General features: G+C 37.4%; 1 protein-coding gene across 5 annotated transcripts in view; it reads left to right on the top strand.

Annotated features, from left to right (window-relative positions):
* The window catches only part of KIAA0895 (KIAA0895 ortholog), a 55,658-nt gene that overhangs the window by 2,815 nt on the left and 30,172 nt on the right, over positions 1-22,671 (top strand). Inside the window, exons 1-3 of one of the 5 annotated variants that reach the window (XM_027573448.1) lie at positions 2,863-2,932; positions 11,769-11,930; positions 20,895-21,586. In XM_027573448.1, coding sequence (XP_027429249.1) covers positions 11,906-11,930; positions 20,895-21,586 — 717 coding nt within the window. In that variant the 5' untranslated portion in view covers positions 2,863-2,932; positions 11,769-11,905. Of the gene's footprint in view, positions 1-2,862; positions 2,933-11,164; positions 11,931-20,894; positions 21,587-22,671 lie in introns of those variants that run through there. The other 4 variants (XM_027573447.1, XM_027573445.2, XM_027573446.2 and 1 more) reach the window with 4 other exon arrangements.

The raw sequence follows: 22,671 nt of genomic DNA, 5'->3' as shown, positions 1-22,671 counted from the left end.
AAAAATAAATTTAATCTTCAAAATGATTGTCACAGTTTTTACTTCACTCAGCAGTATGTGAGCATGCCTGCTACTTCAGTGCCTCCCTAACATGTGGATGCTTTTTAGGTTCTGCCATTCCTGTCTGGGTCCACTTCTCTTACTCCTGAACTTGAGCATTATTTTCATGCGATTATTGGTCTTTCAGTTTTCCTTTTCTGTGAATTTCAACTCTATATGCTTTGCCTATTTTTCCATGCAGTTACTTAGTTTTTTCTTATTGATTCATAGGCTTTTTGTTGTTTGTTTAGTATTTTCTGGAAAAATAACTATTTTTAGCTTATAATTATCTTTTCTTAGTTTATGGTTTATCTTTTCACCTTAGGATGTCTTGGATGTACAGAAATGTTTAACATTAATGTAATTAGAGGGGTGCCTGGGTGGCTTAGTTGGTTAAGTGACTGCCTTCGGCTCAGGTCATGATCCTGGAGTCCCAGGATCGAGTCCCGCCTCGGGCTCCCTGCTCAGTGGGGAGTCTGCTTCTCCCTCTGACCCTCCCCCCCTCTGATGCTCTCTTTCTCTCTCTCATTCTCTCTCAAATAAATGAATAAAATCTTTAAAAAAATTAATGTAATTAGATATATGTATATTTTCCTTTAGGGATTGTGCTTTTTATGTTTCAAGAAATCCTTCCCTACTCTGAGGTTATAAAGATGTTCTCCCATATTTTCTACTAAAATGTATTGTTTTCATCATTTTATCTTTAAATTATCTGGTTTGATTTTTTTTTTTATTTGGATAACCAAATGTCTTAGCAGCACTTTTTTGTCCATTCTTTCCCCACTGACCTGTAATGCCACTTTTGTAATATATCAACTTTTTATGTATATGGAGGTCTATTTTGGAGCTCTTTATTCTTCTCCCAACATCAAACTGTCTTAATTATAAGTATTGATACCTGGTAGGCAAGTTAAAAATTAAATTGACTTGGCTAATTGACTTGGCTTATTTGGCTCCCTGTTTTTACAATTTATGGTCAGACTGTCAAACTCCACAAAGAAAAAAAAATCCTCTTGAGATTTTTATTGGAATTGTACTGAATTTATCACATAATTTGAGGAGAATTGACGTCTTTGTGATATTGAGACTTTCCATTTGTGAACATGGTAGATCTTCATTAATTTAGGCCTACTTCAGTATTTTCCAAAAATGTTTATAATGTGCTTCCCTACAAACCTTTAATTTATTCCTTTGTACTTTTGTTGTTGTTGCTACTTTTTACATATATCTTTTTATTTATTTTTAAATCATCACTGGTATGTAGGAACATAATTGATTATTGCACACCTACTCAACTATCTTACTAGTTTTGGTAATTTATTTATAGAGAAGGATCTTCTTAAAATGTAAATTAAGCAGTGTCAATTCCTTATTCAGAGCTAGTTCATGTCTTTCACTGCAATTAGAATAATATCCAAGTTCTTTATCATATCTACAAGGCCCTAAATGATCTGGACTCTGTTTTTCTCTACAGTATTCTCCCTTTTTTTTTTACTATGCTCCAGCCTCATAGGCTTTTTTCTGGACAAAAAAAGACCAAATTCCTTTTTTCTTCAAGAATTTTCCACCTCCTAGATGCTCCTCCTCTAAATCGACCCATGTCTGGCTCCTCATTAATTGAGTGTGAGCTGGAATGTACTACCTCCTCAAAGAAGACTTCCCTGTTTGGGTGGCCACACCCTTCTTCTCTGCCCCCTCTCCCAGTCACTTTCCATCCTATTACGCTGATTTATTTTCTTCATTGCATTTACTACTTATGTGGAATTTTTTTTTAAAGATTTTATTTATTCATTTGTCAGAGACAGAGAAAGAGAGGGAGAGCACAAGCGGGGGAGCTGCAGGCAGAGGGAGAAGCAGGCTCTCCGCTGAGCAGGGAGCCCACATGGGACTTGATCCCCGGACCCTGGGATCATGACCTGAGCCCAAGGCAGATGCTCAATGGACTGAGCCACCCAGACGTCCCTATGTGGAATAAGTTTTGTTATGTATTTATGTTTGTTATCTGTCTCTCCTACTAGAGTGTAAGCTATAGAATGGCAAGAGCATGTCTTATTTATAGCTGTAACCCAGCACCTCTGGGAACATAAGTTCAGTAGATGTTTGTTGAATGAATGAGTATAAAATATTATTCCTATTTTAGAGATAGGGAAACTGAGATACAAAGAGGCTAAGTGATCAGACCATCACCTAATAACTTGAACCAGATCTGCCTGACTTCAAATCCTAGACTGTTTATAATTTAGACATTTCAATTTATTTATTTGGATCTCCAAAGACACAATAATTATGTAAATGAGCCCTCGAGCTACATCCAAAGGCCTGAAAAATGGCAACCATGCTTTTCTCTTGGAATTGCTTTCTTAAAAAAAGTTCTTTTTTAACTATTGAAAAGAAATGTATGCTGTAATCACATGATTATTAGTAGTTAGACTATGCAGTTTGGCTTAAATGATGTTAAGATTCTAAAAGTCACTAGAACTATCTTCCCTGTTTTTTAAATGAAAATCGCAACCTCTCAAGTTATTTAGGTAAAGACCACAGCTTATTACATTAACTTAAGAATAGAATCAAGGCTATGTAGATTAAAGGTGACACTTATAAATGAGTATTTCTCTTTCTAAGAGACTTCCTTTTCAACAAAGGAAATAATAATCATATCTTTCACAGATAAAATTGATGGAGGGCTAAAAACAAGCATTGGAAAGCATTTACTCAATAAAGACACTCCAAATGTTATATATTTACAGTTAATTTTTCAAAATACATTCACACTCATTTCATTCACAAAATAATACAATGATGTGAATATTCTTATTTTTACAGGGAGAGAAAAGGCCAAGGTCTAACCACAAGGCAATGGCAAGAAGGATTAAAGTCAAATTCTCTACTTCAGGTTATCTGGCTGAAGGGCCACTTCTTTTACACATTTATTATAATGAAGAAATAAGAACCATCAAAGAATGTTGTATACATATTACGGAAAAGGGCTGTTTTATTTGTTACGATCTCTGCTATTAATGGTCCCTAGCATCACATTTTAATGGTTCTTAGCATCAGATTTTTTTCTTTTCTAATTTAATCAATGAAAATGTTTCATATTCCAGAGTAGGGAAAACAAATTGTGCTTTCTGAACATACTGTATTGTTCTTAAAACTCAGTGTAACTACAGTCATACTATTTTCAAAATCTATACAGCTTTAATCTCCTTTTTACTTTCTCAAGTGGTAAGGGTGTTAAGAGAATTCATATTTAAAGGAGTACAGCAAATCCTTTCATAAAGAGGAACAATTCTTTTATGTACTTATCACACTATAATTTATATATTGATAACTACTTTTTCATACCTAGATTTTTTTTTAGAGATTTTTTTATTTATTCATTTGAGACACAGAGATACAGAGAGAGAGAGCGCAAACATGAGCAGGGGGAGAAGCAGAGGGAGGGGGAGAAGCAGGCCCCCTGCTGAGCAGGGAGCCCAGTGTGGAGCTGAAGCCCCATGCGGGGTTCAATCCCAGGACCCTGGGATCATGACCTGAGCTGAAGGCAGACGCTTAACCATCTGAGCCACCCAGGCACCCCATACCTAGATTTTTTTTAAAGCTATATTCACAGAGCCTATTTTTAGATGTTTAAAATGATCCATATTAAAAAAAGCAGATCTTAAATATTACAAAGTAGCAGAAGCCAATGTTCCTTAAACATCAAAGTCTCTCTACTGAATATCAAAAATAAAATCTTCTTAAAATGGTTGTCAGAAGAAGATTCACTGTACTCCATTGATGTTTGTCATGAACTTGTTTCTCTTCCAGACACTTCAAAAACGTCTCTTCACATACTATTTTTAGACCGTGGTTCTTCTACTCTCTCATTAATGCTTCCAAATTTTGGCATTTGTGACATTCACGTTCACTCCCCACTTCCTTGCTTCTCAAAGTCAGGCACCACCCTGGTCTTTCTTGGCACCATTCAGGCCTGACATGAAACATGTCAAACATCAAGAAATGTTTGCTGATAAACACAGAGACCACAGTCTCCTACACCCTGACCTACCATTCCTCAAAGCTTCCGACTAGACTGATCTCTTCCTCTCTTCTGCTCAGCCATCACATGTATGGCCATACTTGTATGCTAATCAACACTTGGAAGTGCTCCATCTCTAAGATTTCAAACCCAAAAACTGGCGTCCTGATTGTAATCTCAAATCCTTACCTCTTCTCCACTGCTGCTCACTCTTGCTAAACCTGCAAGCCCCCCCAACCCTAACCTTCAGGCCATTCTCCTTTCTTAACTTTTGGGCACATTAAAAATGTTATAGCCTGTACTCTGAATTAGCCCTGATCTCCCACCTTGCTGTTTTCTATGAGGCCATGTGCTAAGTAGTTCAATCTATTGTGAAAAGGAGGGTAAGAGAAAAGGGAGTTTAAAAAAAATTTAAGGGGCGCCTGGGTGGCTCAGTTGTTAAGCGTCTGCCTTTGGCTCAGGTCATGATCCCAGGGTCCTGGGATCAAGCCCCGCATTGGGCTCCCTGCTCAGCGGGAAGCCTGCTTCTCCCTCTCCCTCTACAGCTCCCCCTGCTTGTGCTTGCTCTCTCTGTCAAATAAATAAATGAAATTTTAAAAATAAATAAATAAATAAATAATTTAAAAAATTTAAGAGCTGGTAAGGATCACCTAATTCCACCCCTTAAAATAGTACAGGAGGAAACAAGAAGATTTTGACTATTCTAAGATTTCCAGAACTTATTGGCCCTTTCCAGGTCTCTCCCCCAAACACTGCCCCACTCCTTTATGTCTTACCTGTTCCCTACCCAACCAGTCCCCAAGGGAAACCACTTCAATATCATTTTCCTTGGGCCCTTTGTCCTTGTCGCATTTAACTTGCCAATTTCTAACCTATTTTTTTCGGCTTGCTGAGCATTGAGCCAATTCCATTTCAAATTTATCCCATCTAAAAATGTTTCATGTTGCTCAGAATCCTTTCATTCTTACCCATTTGAGTCCCTATTAAATTCTCTATCAGTTTCCCATCCCACTCTCTTACTCTTCTGCAAATGAGTTTACTACTCACTTTGCTTAATGTTTAATGCCAAGGAAAGTAACTTAAAGAATAGAAAACTCTCAATTATTTGCTGTTTCCTGAACATACCCTGCTCTGCTACATCCATGGCTTTCTCACCTTGATCCTGCTATTGAAATGTCCTCATAGCACCTTTGGATATATCTGTATGAGGCCAGCTGAATATCATGTCTCAAAAGGTTCCCCACCTAGTTCATTTTCCATCTTAGTACTCAATTTGTACCACTTTATTTTGATATGATTTCAGACTTATAGAAAAGTTGCAGAAGCTTTATGGGGTGCCTGGGTGGCTCAGATGGTTGAGCATCTGCCTTCAGCTCAGGTCATGGTCCCAGCATCCTGGGATCGAGCCCCACATTGGGCTCCCTGCTCCACGGGAAGCCTGCTGCTTTCTGTCCCACTCCCCCGCTTGTGTTCCCTCTCCTGCTGTCTGTCTCTCTGTCAAATAAATAAATAAATAAATAATCTTAAAAAGAAAAGTTGCAGAAGTTTTATACATATACACATAGAAAAAATAGAATTCAGGATGTCTTTCAACCAGATTCTTAATATATTAACATTTTACTACATTTGCTTTCTTCTCATTCCCTCTCTTTCTCTCTCTCTGTACACATACACACACAGATACACATATTTACATACATATGTGCATAATCTAAAGTATTTAGGGGTAAAAGGGCATCATGTCTGCCAGCTAATCTTAAACAGGTCAGAAAAAAACCCATGTATCACACATATATATATATATAGTTGTATAGTTATATATATATTACTCTGCGTATGTGTGTGTATATATATATGTATATTTGAGAAAAGAACTTTGTTGGCTCCTTCTCCTTTGCGCCACAACGAAATGACAGAACTCTAAATTCTACCCTGAGCTCTCCTGTCTACCTATAGACCCTCCCTGGGTGATTTCATCAGTCCCATTGACTTAAAATACTGTCCTTATACTGATGGCTCCCAGATTTATTTATTTATTTAGCATGATCCAACCACCTATTTGAAATATTGACGTGGACTTCTAACTGGCATATTAAACTTAACATAACCAAAATAGAATTCCCCACTCAACCTGTTTTTCCCTCATCTTCTTCATTTCCATACATAATACTACTATCCACTCAGTTGCTCAAGCCAAAAACCTGGGAGTCATATTCAATTCCTTCTTCCTCTCCTCCCCACATACTCAACCTACTGATCAACTGCTCTGAATATATGCTGGGTCGTCTACTTCTTTCCCTCTCTACAGCTCCTATTCCACTCCTAAGCCATCATCACCCTCACTTGGCCCACTATAAGTCTCCTATCTGGTTTCCCCACTTCCATTCTCACCCTCTTATCTATTGTCCTCAGAACAGTCAGTACAATCTTTAAGAACAAGCCATATTATGTCACTGCCCTGTTTAAAATCAACCAGTGGCTTCTGATTGCATTTCAAATAAAGTCCAAATTCCTTTCGCTGGCCCCCGCCTACCCCTGAGATCTTTTCTCCTACCACTTCCCCCAGCTCACTGGACTCCAATCATGCTGACCCTCATGTAGTTCCAGGATCATGTCAAGATCATTGCCGTCTCAGGGCTTTTGCATTTACAATCCCCTCCACCTAGAATGTTTGTCTCCCCAACCCCCGACCCCCCACCGAGCCAAATTGACCATGGCTGACTCTTATCCTTCAGATCTCAGCTCAAAAGTTGCTTTGTCAAAGAGGCCTTTTCAGACCCCACCTAGGACAAGTCACCCTCTAGCATACTCCCCGGATTTACTGTACTTCATAGCACCTCTTTGTAATTATACTTTGGTTAACTCGATCCTTGTTTGTTTCTCCCACTTAACATATGTTCTAAGAGAACTGGGACTCTCACCACAGCATCCTCATGTATGTGCTCAAAGACTGGTTGATGTGCATACATCATGTTTACATATGTGTGTATGCACTATCAGTAAGTTCTCTTGAGGGTAGGTATCATATCTTCTTCATCTTTTTGCCTTGCATATAGGAGGCACTTAACAAATCTGTGGAAGGAGTCAACTAATGCACATCTTGTTTTTTTCAAAATAAAATTAAGACAGGCAATTTTTTTTTTGGTCTGACTAAAAAATATCCTTCCTCCCCCAATCATTTACAACAAAACATCCTATCAAAAAAATCAGTGTTTCTCAGGATTTTTGTGCTGTTCTATTTTCATTGAAGTGAAAAGGCAGAGGAGGTTTCACAAAGCATTCTTTGGTTTGTCTCCCACTTAAAGCTTTTCATTCTCCTGAAAAAGACATACAGAAAACATTCCATTCTTTCAATACAGACATCCTGAAGGCATTCAAATGTCACTCAAAAAAAATTTTTTTTCAAAAGCCACAGAAACCAACTATTCCTTGGATTTTTTTTTCTTTTATGAGTCAAGGAACATTGTTTACAGCTTGCCCTGAGGCTTCTGTTACTGTTTGTTAGAATGGGGTGTTCAAGTAGAGTTGCTCTGTTCTTTTATAATGGCAGACTGCTGCAGATTAATTTTCCTCAACTCATATATTTTCAATGACATAGAATGTTATAAATGGCTTCCAATAAACAGGAGGGGAAGTCAAAAGTATTTTCTCGAAACTTCTCCTCCCCCCCTTCTTTTAAATTCTTATCTAAAATTTAAGTGAATATTATTTTAATGTTCTAATTCCTTTTAGTTACTGAGATAACTTCTTTTTTTTTCTGAGATAACTTCTTAAGAAATTAAACTTTTTCTCAGTTTCAAGCAGAATGTATACTTGATCGGCCCTCAACAATATGAACCTTTTCTATAGAAGGTGAAATATTGTAATTATTTGTCTTTCCACTAGCAGTAGCAATACTTATTAATTAGCAGCCTTCTCCAGTCTTCCCCATCTCTCTCTTCCTTTTTCTTACTCTTTACTACACAACTCCCTCATTCAAAGTAAATGATCAAATAAATGTGTTTAAGTCTTTAAAAAGGAGGTTGTTGATCTGTTTTCTAAAACAAAAAAATGATCCCCTCTTACTACAGAGATGTTTTGACTTTTTTTCAGAAACTCCATGGATTATGAATAGTTTACTATGTCAACTATGTAAAAGTTACTGATAAAATAAGAAAAATATAAGCTCTTTTTCCATAACATAAAAATCCCACCACACAAAAAAGAATTTCTATCAAAATTCCTATTTTTCTGTTTTTCGTATCTAAAATTTAATGGAAGTCATCATTAAAATATTCAGTAATCAAAATGATCCACAATATAATGTTGGTAGTGTATGTAAAAATGACTATAAAAGTAAAATGAAATATAATGTTATAGTAGGATAACTACAATGGCATCCTTAGCTACTATTGGAAAACCTAAGTTTAGGGAGGGTGCCTCCTTAAATATAAATTACTAAAGGCAGTTTTAATAAATTTTAATAAATTTTTAGCTTTATTTTCCAACAGTGCTTTGAAAATGGAGTAATTGATAATCACATCAATTCTTTTGTCTCAATATTAATGGTTTATATAGAAACGGATATAAAGAAAAGTTTCTCAGAAAGATGGAATTGTTCATTGTTCTGGCGGATATGTAAAAACAATGCTGACTCAAAAGCAGTCAAGTGGACAGCTGCAGATGCTGCACCCAATGGAAATACTAAGCAGGCATAGCACAAATCAATAATTAACAAAGCAGATGTACAAAGCTTGCTGAGGATGAATAATCGCATAGGCAGAATGGTAGAAGGAGCTGATAACAGTACTAGTCTTGTAAGAAATTAGATAAACTCTTTGTACTCGCAAATTTGTTAGCAAGAGTACTTCAGTGCCTAATAGTACACAAGGAATATCTTTTCAAAATGCTTTGATTAAATTGATATGCACCTTTAATAACACTTATCACTAAAGATTATTTAGAAATCAAAATTATCCACAAGGAAATATTGGTAGGGTGACCATAAAAATAATTTTAAAAGTGAATAATGAAATAATGTTCTAGGTGCATCTAACTACAGGGGCATCAAATTGTTTATTTTTATAATTCTTAAGTTTAATGAAATGTCAGAGAGGGAGGTATATCTTTAGGGCACATCCTTTTCTAACTTTGGTGTGTGTGTATGTGTGTATAAACCCTTTCCTAACTAGTCAGTAAGTTTCTTGGGGATAAATATCGTGTTTTATAATGTACTCTAAAAGTACTAAGCCCAGCGCCTTATATATAAATAAATACATTTTGATTTCTTCAGAATATAATTAAAATGGGCAATATGATTAAGTATGCTTTAGTAAAAGCATTCCGAGTAAATTCTTTACATAAATGCTGAATATATGAGTTGGAAACATCTTTTAGGAGTCTTTTTTTTTTTTGAGAAATAATTCTTAAATTGCAGTGACTTTAAAAACTAGAAATTTGCAGTGCTAATAGATGCATTTTTATAGCAAACTTGGAAAGCAAATTTCAGAGTTTTAGTTATGTAAGGAAGATAGGTATGTAAGGTTCATTTATAGCCTTTTATTTTCCTCAGGACATATGTTGCAGGAATAACTGCCCTTATGAATGCAAGGATTCATTGCTCAAAACTCTATCAAGTGCTCTAACCTGAAGATTCCTTCTTTACATGGCCATTTTATATCATTCTATTTTCTTTGAGTTATCATTGAAAATGCATACTTTCTACTGTCTACTTATTCGTTAATTTACAAATGTTTATTGAGTACCTACTGTGTGCCAGGCTCTATTATAGATGTTGGGAATATTAGCAGTGAACAAGCAAAAATCACTTCACTTATGGAGATTTTATTCTAAGGATGGAGACAAGATAAATCAGTAAAATATTTGATAAATTAGTGTTCAGTACTAAAGGGGAAAAAATGAAACAGAGAAGTAGGGTAGGAAATCTGAGAAAGAAGTAGAATTTTAAATTCAGTGGCCAGGAAAGGCCTCACTGAGAAGTGACATTTGGATTAAATCCTCGAAAGAGGTGAAGGAGCTAGTTCTTTGGCTCTCTGGGGGGAAGAGCATTCCAGGCAGGGGGAATCCCCAGTTACAAAGGCCTTGAGGTGAACCAGTGCCTGGCATAGTTGAGAAATATCAAGGAAGCCAATGTGTCTGGAAGAGACCAAGGCAGAGAGTGGGGGGAAATGAGATCAAAGGGATGACAGGTGGCTGGGTCATAAAGGACCTCATAGGTAAGAATGGAAGCCATTGAAGTGTTCTGCACAGAAGAGTGACATCTGACTTTTTAACAGGACCACACTGGCCACTGAATTTTGAGAATAAAGTGAAGAGGGCAGGGATGGAAATATGGAGATCATTTAGGCTATAGCTATAATCCAACAAGAGATGGCAGCTTGAAACAGGAGGGTGGCAGTGGTGATAGTGAGAAGTGGCTGGCTTCTGGGTATATTTTGAAGATACTACTCACAGGATTTTCAGACAGAATACGATGTAAGGTTTTCTACTATTTGTGATAGTTAAATTTCCACTGTTCCCTCCTAACTGATCAAGAAGTGACAAATTCTCACACATTTTCTGTCATTCCTAGATTATGATGTTAACATAACTTTTGTTCCTGAGTTTGAAAACAAATTTCAGTGATTTCTGTGTCCTGTCTCAACCTCGAGGAAGGGTAAAGAGAAAATGTGGCTCAGAAATTTGACAGTGACAACACTATCTTATGAGTTCATCCTAAACTGTAAGCTTGGGGAGACTTAGTTCATTTACCTTATTTCCTCTAGGCCTGTCTCAGAACCTTGCACACATCAGGCTCTCAAAAAATGTTGAATGTCTCTACATTTTCCACGGAATAACAAACTGAAGACAACATCCAGCGGTATCAGTTGCACAATCATAAATTAAAATGTGTATTTTAGGGGCGCCTGCGTGGCTCAGTCGGTTAAGTGCTTGCTTTCTGCTCAGGTCATGATCCCAGACTGCTGGGATCAAGCCTGCGCGGGGTCAAGCAGGGAGCCTGCTTCTCCCTCCCGTTCTCCCTCTGTGCTCTCTCTCTCCCAAATAAATAAATAAAATCTTAAAAAAAAGAAAATTTGTATTTTATTAAAGATATTAAACTGGAATACTCAACTGATAAATGTATTTGAGCTTCCTCAAATAATGAAGATGCTCATTAACACCTTTCAACCTAAAGTTGCTTTAGCTTTTCCTAACCTTTTAACTAAAGGGCGGAGGAGACTGGCTTTGCAATTCACAGCTGGAGTGGTCATGTCCAACCGCCTCTCTCTTGTGAAGTTCCCGCAGTGTTCAGCCGTCTTGAACAAGGCACAAACGTCTATAGGAATTATAAGATGCGGGTAGAGCAGTGGCAGGAGACCCAGGCCTCTCCCTGGGCGCAGCCCACACAGACCACGGAGACACGAGCCTACGCTGTGCACGCCGGGAGTTGTAGTTTCCCTCCCTTCTCGCACGTCCTTTCGAGCATAGCCGCCGGCGCGCTAGCGCCCCAAGCGGCGCGCAGGCTCTGTGAAGCGCAGCGCACGAGGACGGCGAGGAGCGTTTCCTAGCAACGGGGGAGCGGCAACGTCACGGCGGCTGGTTCTAAGCGCAGCTGCCGTCTGTAGAGTAGCTGTGTGTACCTTCCCGCACCTGTGGGCTGGAGGGAGCGCTTCTCGCAGCCGTGTCCGAACGTTCTTCGTCTGTCCTTACCCGCTTTATCCTGCCCCAGGTCGCGGAGAGCAGCCTCCCGCCGCGACCCGCCTCTGAGGCCCCGGCCAGAAGCTAGAGGCGGTCCGGCCGGTTCCCGCTGGCCCTCGCCCCCCGCGCCGGTGGAGCCAGCCAGCCGCCCGCGGCCTCGGCGGGACGATGCTGGAGTCCATTCGCGTGACGGGTGAGTGCCGGGAAGGGCTGGCCCCTGGGCTGGCAGGGGCGGCCAGCGTCCTCCCGGCCGCTGGCGGCGGGTGTGGGGCGACTCGGGGCCCCAACCGCCCAGAGGCCGAGGTAACGGTAGGATGTGGGCTCCGCGCGAGGCGCGGGCGCTCAACCTGGCGCCGGGAACAGTGCCTGGCACGCTGTCGGTGCTCAGAGAAAATGCGCGGAGGGAAGACAGAAAAACGGTCCCTTTTCCTTTTGTCGCTTATTATCAGTAAGCACGTGCCATGGAATCTAGGGAAGTAAATTATGATATACACATTACTGGCCCTACAAATGTGCTGTCTAAATATTTCATTTCAAAGCGAATTACGTGTTATACGGTACTGGCGTCTAATTTTCTAGAATGTTCAGAAAAATCAGAGCTAAGCAAAAGAACACATTCCTGTATATGAGTGTTTACGCAGTGTTTATTTCTCTCTATGCTTTAATTCTTAGAACGTTTTCAGTTGGTATTATTAGTAGGTCACTCTATAGTATGTATTATACGAACCTGAAGAAATGGGTGTTCAGACCCCAGGTCAGAAAGTTTACTTGCCTTTTATTAAAAAAAAAAAAAGTATGGTTGTTAACCTTTTAAATATTATATTACATATTAGAAGGCTTTTCTTGGCCATTATCCTGGCATTCGGTTCTGTACAACATTTCTGCAAGACAGGGTTCGTGGTAGTCCAGTATCATGATGAAGAACAACAGAGTAAAGGGAAATGCCTAATCCTCAAGCTAGTGTCAAAATAAGGCTGGAATTTTTTACTATCAGGCATTGCAGTACCAAACAGACCATTTTTTTTCCTATCGGTTTTTAAATTCTAAACTGAATTCCTTTCCAATGAAAATACTTGTGGTCTTAATTTTATGGTGTTTTACTTCATGTTCGGTTTTTTAAAATAGGGAGCTGATACTGTATCTTATTACTTATGTTGACAGGAAGCACAAGATTTAAGAAGCAACTTAAATTAGCATTAGTTTTTTAAAAATGTAATTTGATCTACATCAAATTTTTTTTCACTTTTTTTCACACTATTTTTTCATCTTAAATTACAATGAAAAATTTGAAAGTTACTCAAAAATACCATACCTTCTTTTTGTTTTGGAGCAGGGTCTCTCAGCTTTGCATTATTAACATTGAATTAATGGATCATTCTTTGCTGTGGAGGGCTGTCCTATGCATTGTAGAATGTTTAACAGTACTCCTGGCCTCTACTTACTAGATGCCAGTAGCACCGCCCCCCCCCCCACATACACACACAGTTGTGATGACCAAAATGTCACCAGACATTGTCAAGTGTTCCCAGAGGGCAAAAATAACTCCCCTCCCCATTTAAAAACCACTGCCTTGGAGAAAAATATAGTCTTGATTCCATCAAAGTGAAGGTTTTTAGACAACTATTTAGAATAATATCAATTTCCCCAAAACAAAACAATCGTTGTAGAGAGAGAATACGATTATGGTAATAGTAGTATTAGAAAGTGGGTATTCTGACCAGCCAATCAGCAACAAAGTGGATCTCCTTTTCAGTAGGTGGAGATGGAAGTTTAAGGAGAGGTGCTTTATGAAACAGTAGACTCTGTCCTCTTGTCTCAACTCCATTTCTGTAATTTAGCAGCAGGAATCACTCCAACTATGCATGTTGCAATACCCTGAGATAGATAATTTCGCAGTGAGTTTCTATAGTTCAGTAAGAATTAAAGCAGCCATTTGAGGCATCTAGAGCATCAAATTAACAGCCCTTTTAAAAATAATTGATTAGGTGATTTTTCAAAATAGTTTATTTCTTTTATATAGTACTTGACTAATTAAAATGGTAGTTTCAGAACCCTGTAACAAGCAATTTCACTAACATAATAGAAAACCCAATTTGGACATTTAGAAACTTAAAGAGAGTATAGCTGAAAACATGCCCCCCTTTTCCCTTACTATCCTCTCACTACTCATTAATACCTAAGAAGCCCATGTTCTTCTGGTGGTTTCTAATCTCAGGAGTGAAGCAATTAAATATTTCTGAAATCTCTTTCTGTATGATATCTTTCTTTTGACTTATTAGTCATAATTTAATATAATCTAAATATAATGTCCTGGTAGAACTGCTGACTGGAGAAGTAAAATAAGATGTCTATGCTATGTATACTGTTTGAAATGGAATCAAATCAGAAGTTTTTGTTTGCCTTCTCATACCTTTGAAAGATAGTTTATTATACTAAAGCCACTAAAATGTTGATTCTAGAATGTAGATGCAATTACTGTTAAATTTACCTTGGAAGTCCAAATGTAATGATTCTAAATACTTTCCCATTTATATTATCCCATGGAGTATTTCTGTAGGAGCTGAATATAATATTGAATTTAACAAGACTGGTAGTTAACACAGGCTGCTTACTACAGGCTGGCACTGTTCTTAGCACTTCATATACATTAACATTTTCAATCTTCACCCCAATACTATGAAATATGTAGTAGTATTACCCCATTTACAGATAAGGAAACTGAAGCACAAAGAAGTTAACTTGGTCAAGGTCACAGCTACTAATAAATAGCCAAGATTCAGATTGGGTAAGTTCCATTCCAAAGCCCATGTTTTCAACCACTAGGAAAGGCAGAACACTGTTAACAATGACTATATGTTGATTTAAGCCACAAAGTTCAACAGGAAGATCTCATTTAACATCAGTGGTATATTATCTGATAGCTTACTCAAGGTGTTCTTTTTAAAGTTTTTATCACAAGCAAGCTGTAAGTAAGTTTTGCCTGGAAAAATCATACTTTATTATAAAATTTTCAAGACAGAAGACCTCTAGCTCATTCAATAAGTAACAAAAAGCTGTCAGAAGCCATATTATGTTAGTTTTTGATTTCCTACTGCCCATATTTTGTATGGGATATGTGATTAATGAAAAGAAATAATTAACGAGTCATCTGGAAATGAAACTCCTTTGTAACAAAAGTGAATGTTTAAAAATACTGGAGACAAAAGTCATCTTAAGGCCACTGTTTGGCCATATGGGATGAATACACTTAGGCCCATAGCTCCTGTTTGTGTTATAGCATATAGCAGTAGGTACCTGCCATTAAAACTTGTCTTCAACATCACTGTTTCATTTTTTTTATGCCATCTTGGTGTGATTCTTTTTCTCAACCTTCAGGCATTCAAATCCTGTATCCTTTCCTTTCTCTCAAATATTATCTTCCCGTGGCTGCATCTTTGGCCATCCTTTCATAAGCAAGGCAGTGAGCCAGCAAAAACAAACAGGTGTATGCCATAAAAAGACAATTTCAGTATTGGAGTAGGCCATCATACAAACCAATGTAAAACTGCAACTGTGACAAGTGCTTCAAAGAACCTTCCTGGGAAGTTGTCCTGGACAAGTGATATTTGAACTGAAGGGTGAGTGAGAATTAATCTAACACAGGGGAGGAAGGGCTCTCCAAGTATAGGGGACAGTGTATGAAGAGGTGTTGTGTCTGGAGCTAGAATGGTGAGTGCGAGGGATTGACAGAATGAAAGGAAGCTACTAGAGTGGACTGATTAATGGGAACATGGTGCAAGGCGGCCAGAGAGGCAGAGTGACCTGACCGTGAATGACTTCATATGCCATGGTTAGGAGTTTTGTCTTCATCCTAAGTGGAAAGCCATGGGGAAGTTTGTTTTCTGGCATGTTCATTGTTATTTCAAATGGTGTTTAAAGTGGCATTATAGAATACCCTGCATATTTCTAACTGTAAAATAATAACAGTTTCTGACCAAAAAATGACAGTGTCACCTTATAATCATCGTTACTTGTTGGGTAACACTGAAGTGCTCCTAACTGGGAGTGTGACATTTTTGGGAATCCTGAAGTAAAGTTGACTTTCTCAGTTTCTGAGTGACATGAGCAGTGCCTTTTCATCGCTCTCTCTTTTTTTTTAACTTACAATTGAGAAACTATATTGGGTTCTGTTGAATTTGGAGATACTAAAATTAGTAGATTATCTATTATAATGCAGACAAATTGGGCAATAAATATGTTTTCAAAGATACTGATTTTTTCATATACCATTTAAAAGATTAAGGTATAACTCACATTCAGTAAAGTTCACAAGTCTTAAATGTGTAGTATTTGTGCATATGTAACCACTGCCTAGATGAAGATATAGAACATTTCTAGCACCCAGTACCTGATGCCTCTTCCTAGGTTATAACCCATCCCTCAGTGGTAACCACTATTCTGATTTCTAATACCATAAATTAATTTTGCCTGTTTTTGAACTATGTAAAAATGAAATTATATAGTATGTACTCTTCTGATGTTATATCATTTGAGTTTTAAGTGATGAAGTACTTGATAAAATTAAAATGTTAATTTTGTTTGGGGCTATATTGTTTTGTTTTGCCTTCTGTTTGTAATCAAGTAACCTATCGTCTTGTTACATAAATCATGCCAGGTTCTCAGGTTTCATCAATATTAGTGAAATGTATGAAATTGTCATTTTGTGGGTCAAAACTGGTTGAATGGTACTTTCCACCAGGCTTTGTTTCTGGTGATCTAATCTTCCTTTCAGCCATAATTATTGTGAAACCTCACCTCTTTACAGTTGTGAAAAACAAAGTTTAGTGAGTTCCTCTCTTTCCCATTCCTTTAGATGAGGAACATGAGGCACTGATGGGTTTAATGATTAGGCTAATATTACAGAGAGGTCATTGAAAGAACTGGGAATAGAAGCCAAGAATCCTGGTATCCTTTTCTCCTGTTCTAGATACAAATTAAGCTTTCATTGTGTTGGTAATTTCAGTATATTCACCTACTTGTGAATATACTGAGTATCAATTTTAATGCAGTATTATTTCCCCTTTTTTCCTTCAATAAGGTAATCAGGTTGGGGTGAATGATCAACAAATTATTTTTGTTTAAGGTTATAGTGAAGTAGATTGCTGATGGCTAAAATGTCATATTACATAGTGACTTTTTTTAATTTATTTATTTGACAGAAAGAGACACAGCGAGAGAGGGAACACAAGCAGGGGGAGTGGGAGAGGGAAAAGCAGGCCCCCCGTGGAGCAGGGAGCCCGATGTGGGACTCAATCCCAGGACTCTGGGATCACGACCTGAGCCGAAGGCAGACACTTAACGACTGAGCCACCCAGGCGCCCATACATAGTGACTTTTAATATAAGAAAGTAGGATTGATTGCCTTATTACTTTTCTGAGAGAAAATGAGTACACTTCCCCCAAAGAAGCCTGCATATGCTTTTAACAAGTTTTGATTTTTGAGGAAAAAGAATAGGATGTTCTTCAATGAAATGTTCTTATGGGCCTTTTATTATGTTTTTATGCATGTTTAAAAGTCATTTTTTCTTAAAGTAAACAATAATAGTTAAAATTACCAAAACAACCTTTAGGTTCTCTAATAGTACATTTTAATGCAACTGAAATAAGATCAGTGTGACTCTGAGAAATTAATTTATATTCATCTTGTATGAGTTATTCAATCACCTGTCCCGCTTTTATGAACTTCGTGGGAAATTAGCATTTGGCAGGATTGGTGTTTTATTAAATAAATACACCATTGGCACTCCCAAACCTTACTCATCAGCAGATGATCTTAAAAAGGACTGATGCTAAACCTCTCAGGTAGATAATTAGCAAGTGAGCTGAAATTCTATGACTCCTGGGCGGGGGGAAAGGGTTTTGCCCTACACACACTGTCACCTCTCTCCCATCCTCCACTCCCCATTGAGGGATTTGGCAGATGGTTTAGGACTTTTGTTAAGTGTCCTGAAATGTATAGGTTGTTTGAAATGAAAGAAAATTCTGAATTTAGAGGTCACTGATGCTTTATGACAAAACCAAAGAACTCTTGAGTTCAGCTCTGTGGTCATAGAGCCACTAAGTCTTAGGAACCAAAGAAAGCATTTTTACCAAAGAACTCTTGAGTTCAACCCTGTGGTCATAGAGCCACTAAGTCTTAGGAACCAAAGAAAGCATTTTTACACTGAATATTCGTTTTTTTTAAAAATCAACAAAATACACATGTAATAAGCCATCAAAATGTAGGAATTCTTTAGAATAGTCTGATTTTAATTTGGTAACTTTCTCTATTTTTATTATGAAGACCAAATGAGAAAAGAACCTGATTACCTCCCTTTACCTTCCTGGCTGTGCCTACTCCTCACCTGACTTTTCTAAGTTTGCGATACCCTTATTATCTCAGTTTTCTTGTTCTTTCCCTTTTAGTGTCCATTTCAGTCTTCCTTTCCTAGTCACCTCTTGTCTTGTAAAGTTGTGTCTTTTTAGGGAAACTGACATTGTTCATGGGCATTGAGTATAGCCTGGGTTCTGGTGTTCCTTAGCCTATGTTTGCCCAGCCTGCCCCATTTGGACTATCATTTGGCAACACTTAAGTCCGAAACCCCTGAGGAACTGAGACCTACCAGCCCGTAATGAAAGTTTTATTTGTTCTGTTTATTTTTGGCTGTTTTTTTCCATTTATTGAATGGCTTCTTTGTGCAACCTTCAACTTGACCCTGCGCAGTCTAGCTCCTACCTCTGAGCTTGTACGTGTAGTAGACACTTAGCCCTTATAGATTTATGCTTTCATGTTATCTTTAAGACACCAGAATTCAAGTTTAACATGTTGGCCTAGAAGATGTTAACTGGATGGACTTTTAAGTACTTACATATTTGGAGTACTATCCATTTTTGATCTGGTACTTTTACCAGTTCTTTACCCTAAACCCTATGACTTCTAAGCTTTAAAAGCTTATGTTTAGGGCAGAGTTTCTTTATCATAGCACTATTTTGGGATGGATATTTTTGTCGTAGAAGTCTGTCCTATGCATTGACAGATATTTAGCATCATCCTTGGCCTCCACCCACAAGATGCCAGTAGCACCCCTCCCTCGTTGTGACAACCAGAATGTCTCCAGACACTGCCATATGTCCCCTGGGGGACACAACTGCCTCTGGTTGAGAACCACTGGCCCAGGGTTTTTCCCCTGTTACATTTTCACTTCTGCAGTTATCTCCTAGAACTGTAGAATGGTTCCAGAACTACAGATACCTGTTTATCTAGAATGGTTGGAGAGTGACATGTTTAGGGTCCTGCCATTCATTCATTCATTCATTCAGTGTACATTTATTGAATGTCAGATCATGCTAGATGTTGGAAGAAATGAATAAAACACAGTTCTGGTACCTATCTTAGTACATCAGTTATTCAGATTACCATGTCTTATTAGGGTCTGTGTTCTGTACAGAGGAAGAAAAGGTGCAGTACTGTGCATATAGCAGACTTAATATTGAATATGTGCTGATAATTGAATGAATGGCCATATATAACACAGCAAGCATGGACTCTGTAATCACATACACCTGTATTCAAATCAGTTTGCAGTTTATTACTTTATTGTCATATAACCTTGAGCAAATTATTTAACATTTCTGAGAGTTAAGTGATACATAGTTTTCTGTGAAATCCCCAACTCACATAAATGTATCAACAAATGGTGTCTGTCATTATTATTATTATCATCATCATCATTATTATTAACCACTGGTTATTATAGAAAGGATTCCTGAATGTCTGATCTTAAATGAGTGAATGACAGATGTATGTGGATAAAGTTTTCAAAAAATTGAAATAAAATGTGTTTCTTGGCAAGGCAGGCATCTGTCCAAGTCGGCTAGCATTGAATAATAGGAGTCAAAGGTTGGGGGCTGGAGGCATTAGGGTCCATTGAGAACTGGTTGAGAGAATTAGATGTCACTTGTAGAGAATTATGTGTAATTTGGAGGAAAGGTTTATAAGCAGGTTTGGCCAGAGGTCAGATTTGTAGATAGGAGTTGGCCTGGAATCTAGTTTTGATAAGTAGGATTTAAGACAAACTCACTTTGTTGGTTTAGAATTAAATCTGAAAGTTCTTAAAGGTCTAGATGCAGTCTCATCTGTTTCTCTTCACATTGCTTTCTTCCTGCTCTGATTTCTAGGTTATTGTCTGTATTTTCTGGTTTTCACATTTAAACTTACACTATCTTGTATTATTATTCAAATCTTCAGAGGACTGCCTTGCCTTCAGAGCCAGATTAGAAGCTGGTTGAAGGCAGGAACAATGGATTTATAAAGATGTTTCTCATAGCCATGTACCTAATTAGTAGTATTCCATATATTTGTGGAATGAAAGAATGCAAGTCAACACAGTTTTAAAGCAGTGCATGAGCATCAGTCTATCAAGTGATTCATACCTCTTTAAAGCACTTGTGAAATCTAAAGGCAAAGCTGACCTCTCCTTCATTTACCATATGATATTCTAATGTCTATGTAATAGTAATTACAATTTTTTTCAGACTTGGCAAGAAAAAAAATCTTAATTTTCTTTCATATTAACCTGTAGCCTAGAATTAAGAAAATCAACCAATTGAGTGACATTACTAAAACATGCTTTAACATACACATATCATTTATTTAATTTTAAAAATGATTTTTGAAATAAATAAGGCAGTGTCCTCCTTTAATGATGGCTATCTTTATTTATAGCATCCAATTTCAAGATTGTGTTGGCTTTGAAAATGCCTTGGATTTTACTTTGATATTGGTGATGCTATTGAAAATTATATCTTTTCTGTGAAATCATATTCTTTGGTAGAATTGACTATTCAGATTATTTATGTGTATTACCTCACACTGATATTAAACATTGATCATCTAAATAGTTTGAAACTGATAATTCTTATAGATAATTTAGCATATATATGCTTGTATAGAAGTGACACTGTCTAGCATGACCAAAGTTTAATAACATATTTTTTAATATTTAAAATGTCTTTTCTAAAGATTGTTGCAAAATTATAAAGTTTACAGAACCTTCAGAATACTTTTTGTATAATAAGCAATTTGCTTCATTTGGTATCTTTGTTATTTCTTTTGTTTTGATTTTGTTTATTAACACAGAAAAGCTTCACTGGCCTGAGCAAGAACTTGCGAAGAAGTCTGTACTAAATGCAGAAGAGCCATTGATCATTGACAGCAAAAGAAGCATTTCACATTTATCTTCTGGGATACTAAAGGACATTTTCACAACTGGAACCAGTAGTTACAATGTCCTACTACAGAGCAAAGAGGAGAAAAAGCATTATTCACAAAAACAGTCTTCCTCCACCTACTCCAAAAGATGTAGAAAACCCAGCAAATCTAGTTCTTCTCGTAGTAAAGATCTTCGCAAGATGAAAGCCCCAGTGCCTGTGATGAGCAGTGGTACTTGGTACTGCCTAGAAAGGCAGCCTGGTGTTTTTGTCACTAGTTCAGTGTCGAGTCCCATAAAGTTTACACATGATATCTCTGTTACAGGGAACAGCATAGTACTGCCACCTAAACCCAAAAACAAGGTAAAGCGATGCCATTTCTCTGCTCTGCCAAAGCCAAAGCTGCAGCCTCAATTGTCTAGAAGTTTTGAAAAAGGAGATGACTTTTCTGGGAAGAAATTTTGTATACTGACTGCCATAAAGCCCACCAACTTGGAGAAGGAGAAACTGAGATTCTTCAAATCTGACTATACCTACAATCCTCAATTTGAATATGCAAACCCATCTCTGCCAAGTGTGTTAGCTAAACACAGCAATGCATCTGACCGATTTCTTAAACAGGTAAAACACTACTTCAGTAGTGGCATTTCATTTTTATGTAACTAAAGCAATTATTTGCAATCTTATAAAAGGAAAAAGACTTTAAAAAATATTTCAGTTATTTATATGTTATAGTTAACTCCCATCCAGGACACGTAAATATGTGACAAGAAATCTCCAGGTGAGTGCCATAGCCTGTGTATGTAAACTATTTTGCACTAGTCCGAATCTTTCAAGAATCTGTTAGACTTTGTGATAGGAAGCATCTATATTTGGAAGAAGCTTCAGATTCTGATTCCAGACTTTCATTTGGGAGTTACATACTTGTAGCCCATTAGCCAACCCACAGACGAGTGTTGCGTAGCTGACACTGTGTTTGTGTTTTCTATTTGAGTATGCCTTAGGTGGATCATACAATCTTTGGTTCCCCTGTTGTATTACATTTCCACCTTACTTACCTCCATAGGCATTTCGGGGAGCTAGGTTTGATACTTGCCCATGAACTTTTTAATGCTTTACTGAAATTATTTATCATCATCAAATAAATATTTCAGCACTCATTTAAAGAAGAAGATAATGGAGTTTTAAAAATTATTTCCAAGGTTAACAAATCATTATGTAAATGCTATGAACAACACTTTTCAAATTGCTCAATTTAGACACTTAGCACATAGTTTTGTGTATTACAGAGCTTAATAAACTTTGAAATCCATTTAAATTATTGAGGGGAAATTGGCTGAAGGGCGTAGTGTTGAGATCATATAGGTAGACTACATTTTGTTCAGTTAACTTTCTACACATTTTTATAATACATGAAGTTCAACTTGGCTTTGTAAGTGATTGAAAATCTGTAGGCTAGGTAAAACTGCATGGTTCCATTTGCCTGTGGTGTGTGCCCTATTTTAGCATTTTTCCTGCAATACAGTTCCTTGGACTTGTGGCCAGCAGATTTTTTGTTATAAATGACATAAAATCTAACCAGTCTTTTGAAGCCATTATGTAAAGCTTATTTTAGGATTACAATAATTTTGGACTTCCTATTTATTTTCCTTTGTTAGAAGAAACCTTTTCATCTGCTTCTCTGGATTTTTAATGGGTATTCACTT

The sequence above is a fragment of the Zalophus californianus genome, chromosome 12 (assembly GCF_009762305.2).
Source record: "Zalophus californianus isolate mZalCal1 chromosome 12, mZalCal1.pri.v2, whole genome shotgun sequence".
NCBI lineage: Eukaryota > Metazoa > Chordata > Mammalia > Carnivora > Otariidae > Zalophus > Zalophus californianus.
Note: the sequence above shows the minus strand (reverse complement) of the source record. Positions and strands in the feature narration are given on the sequence as shown.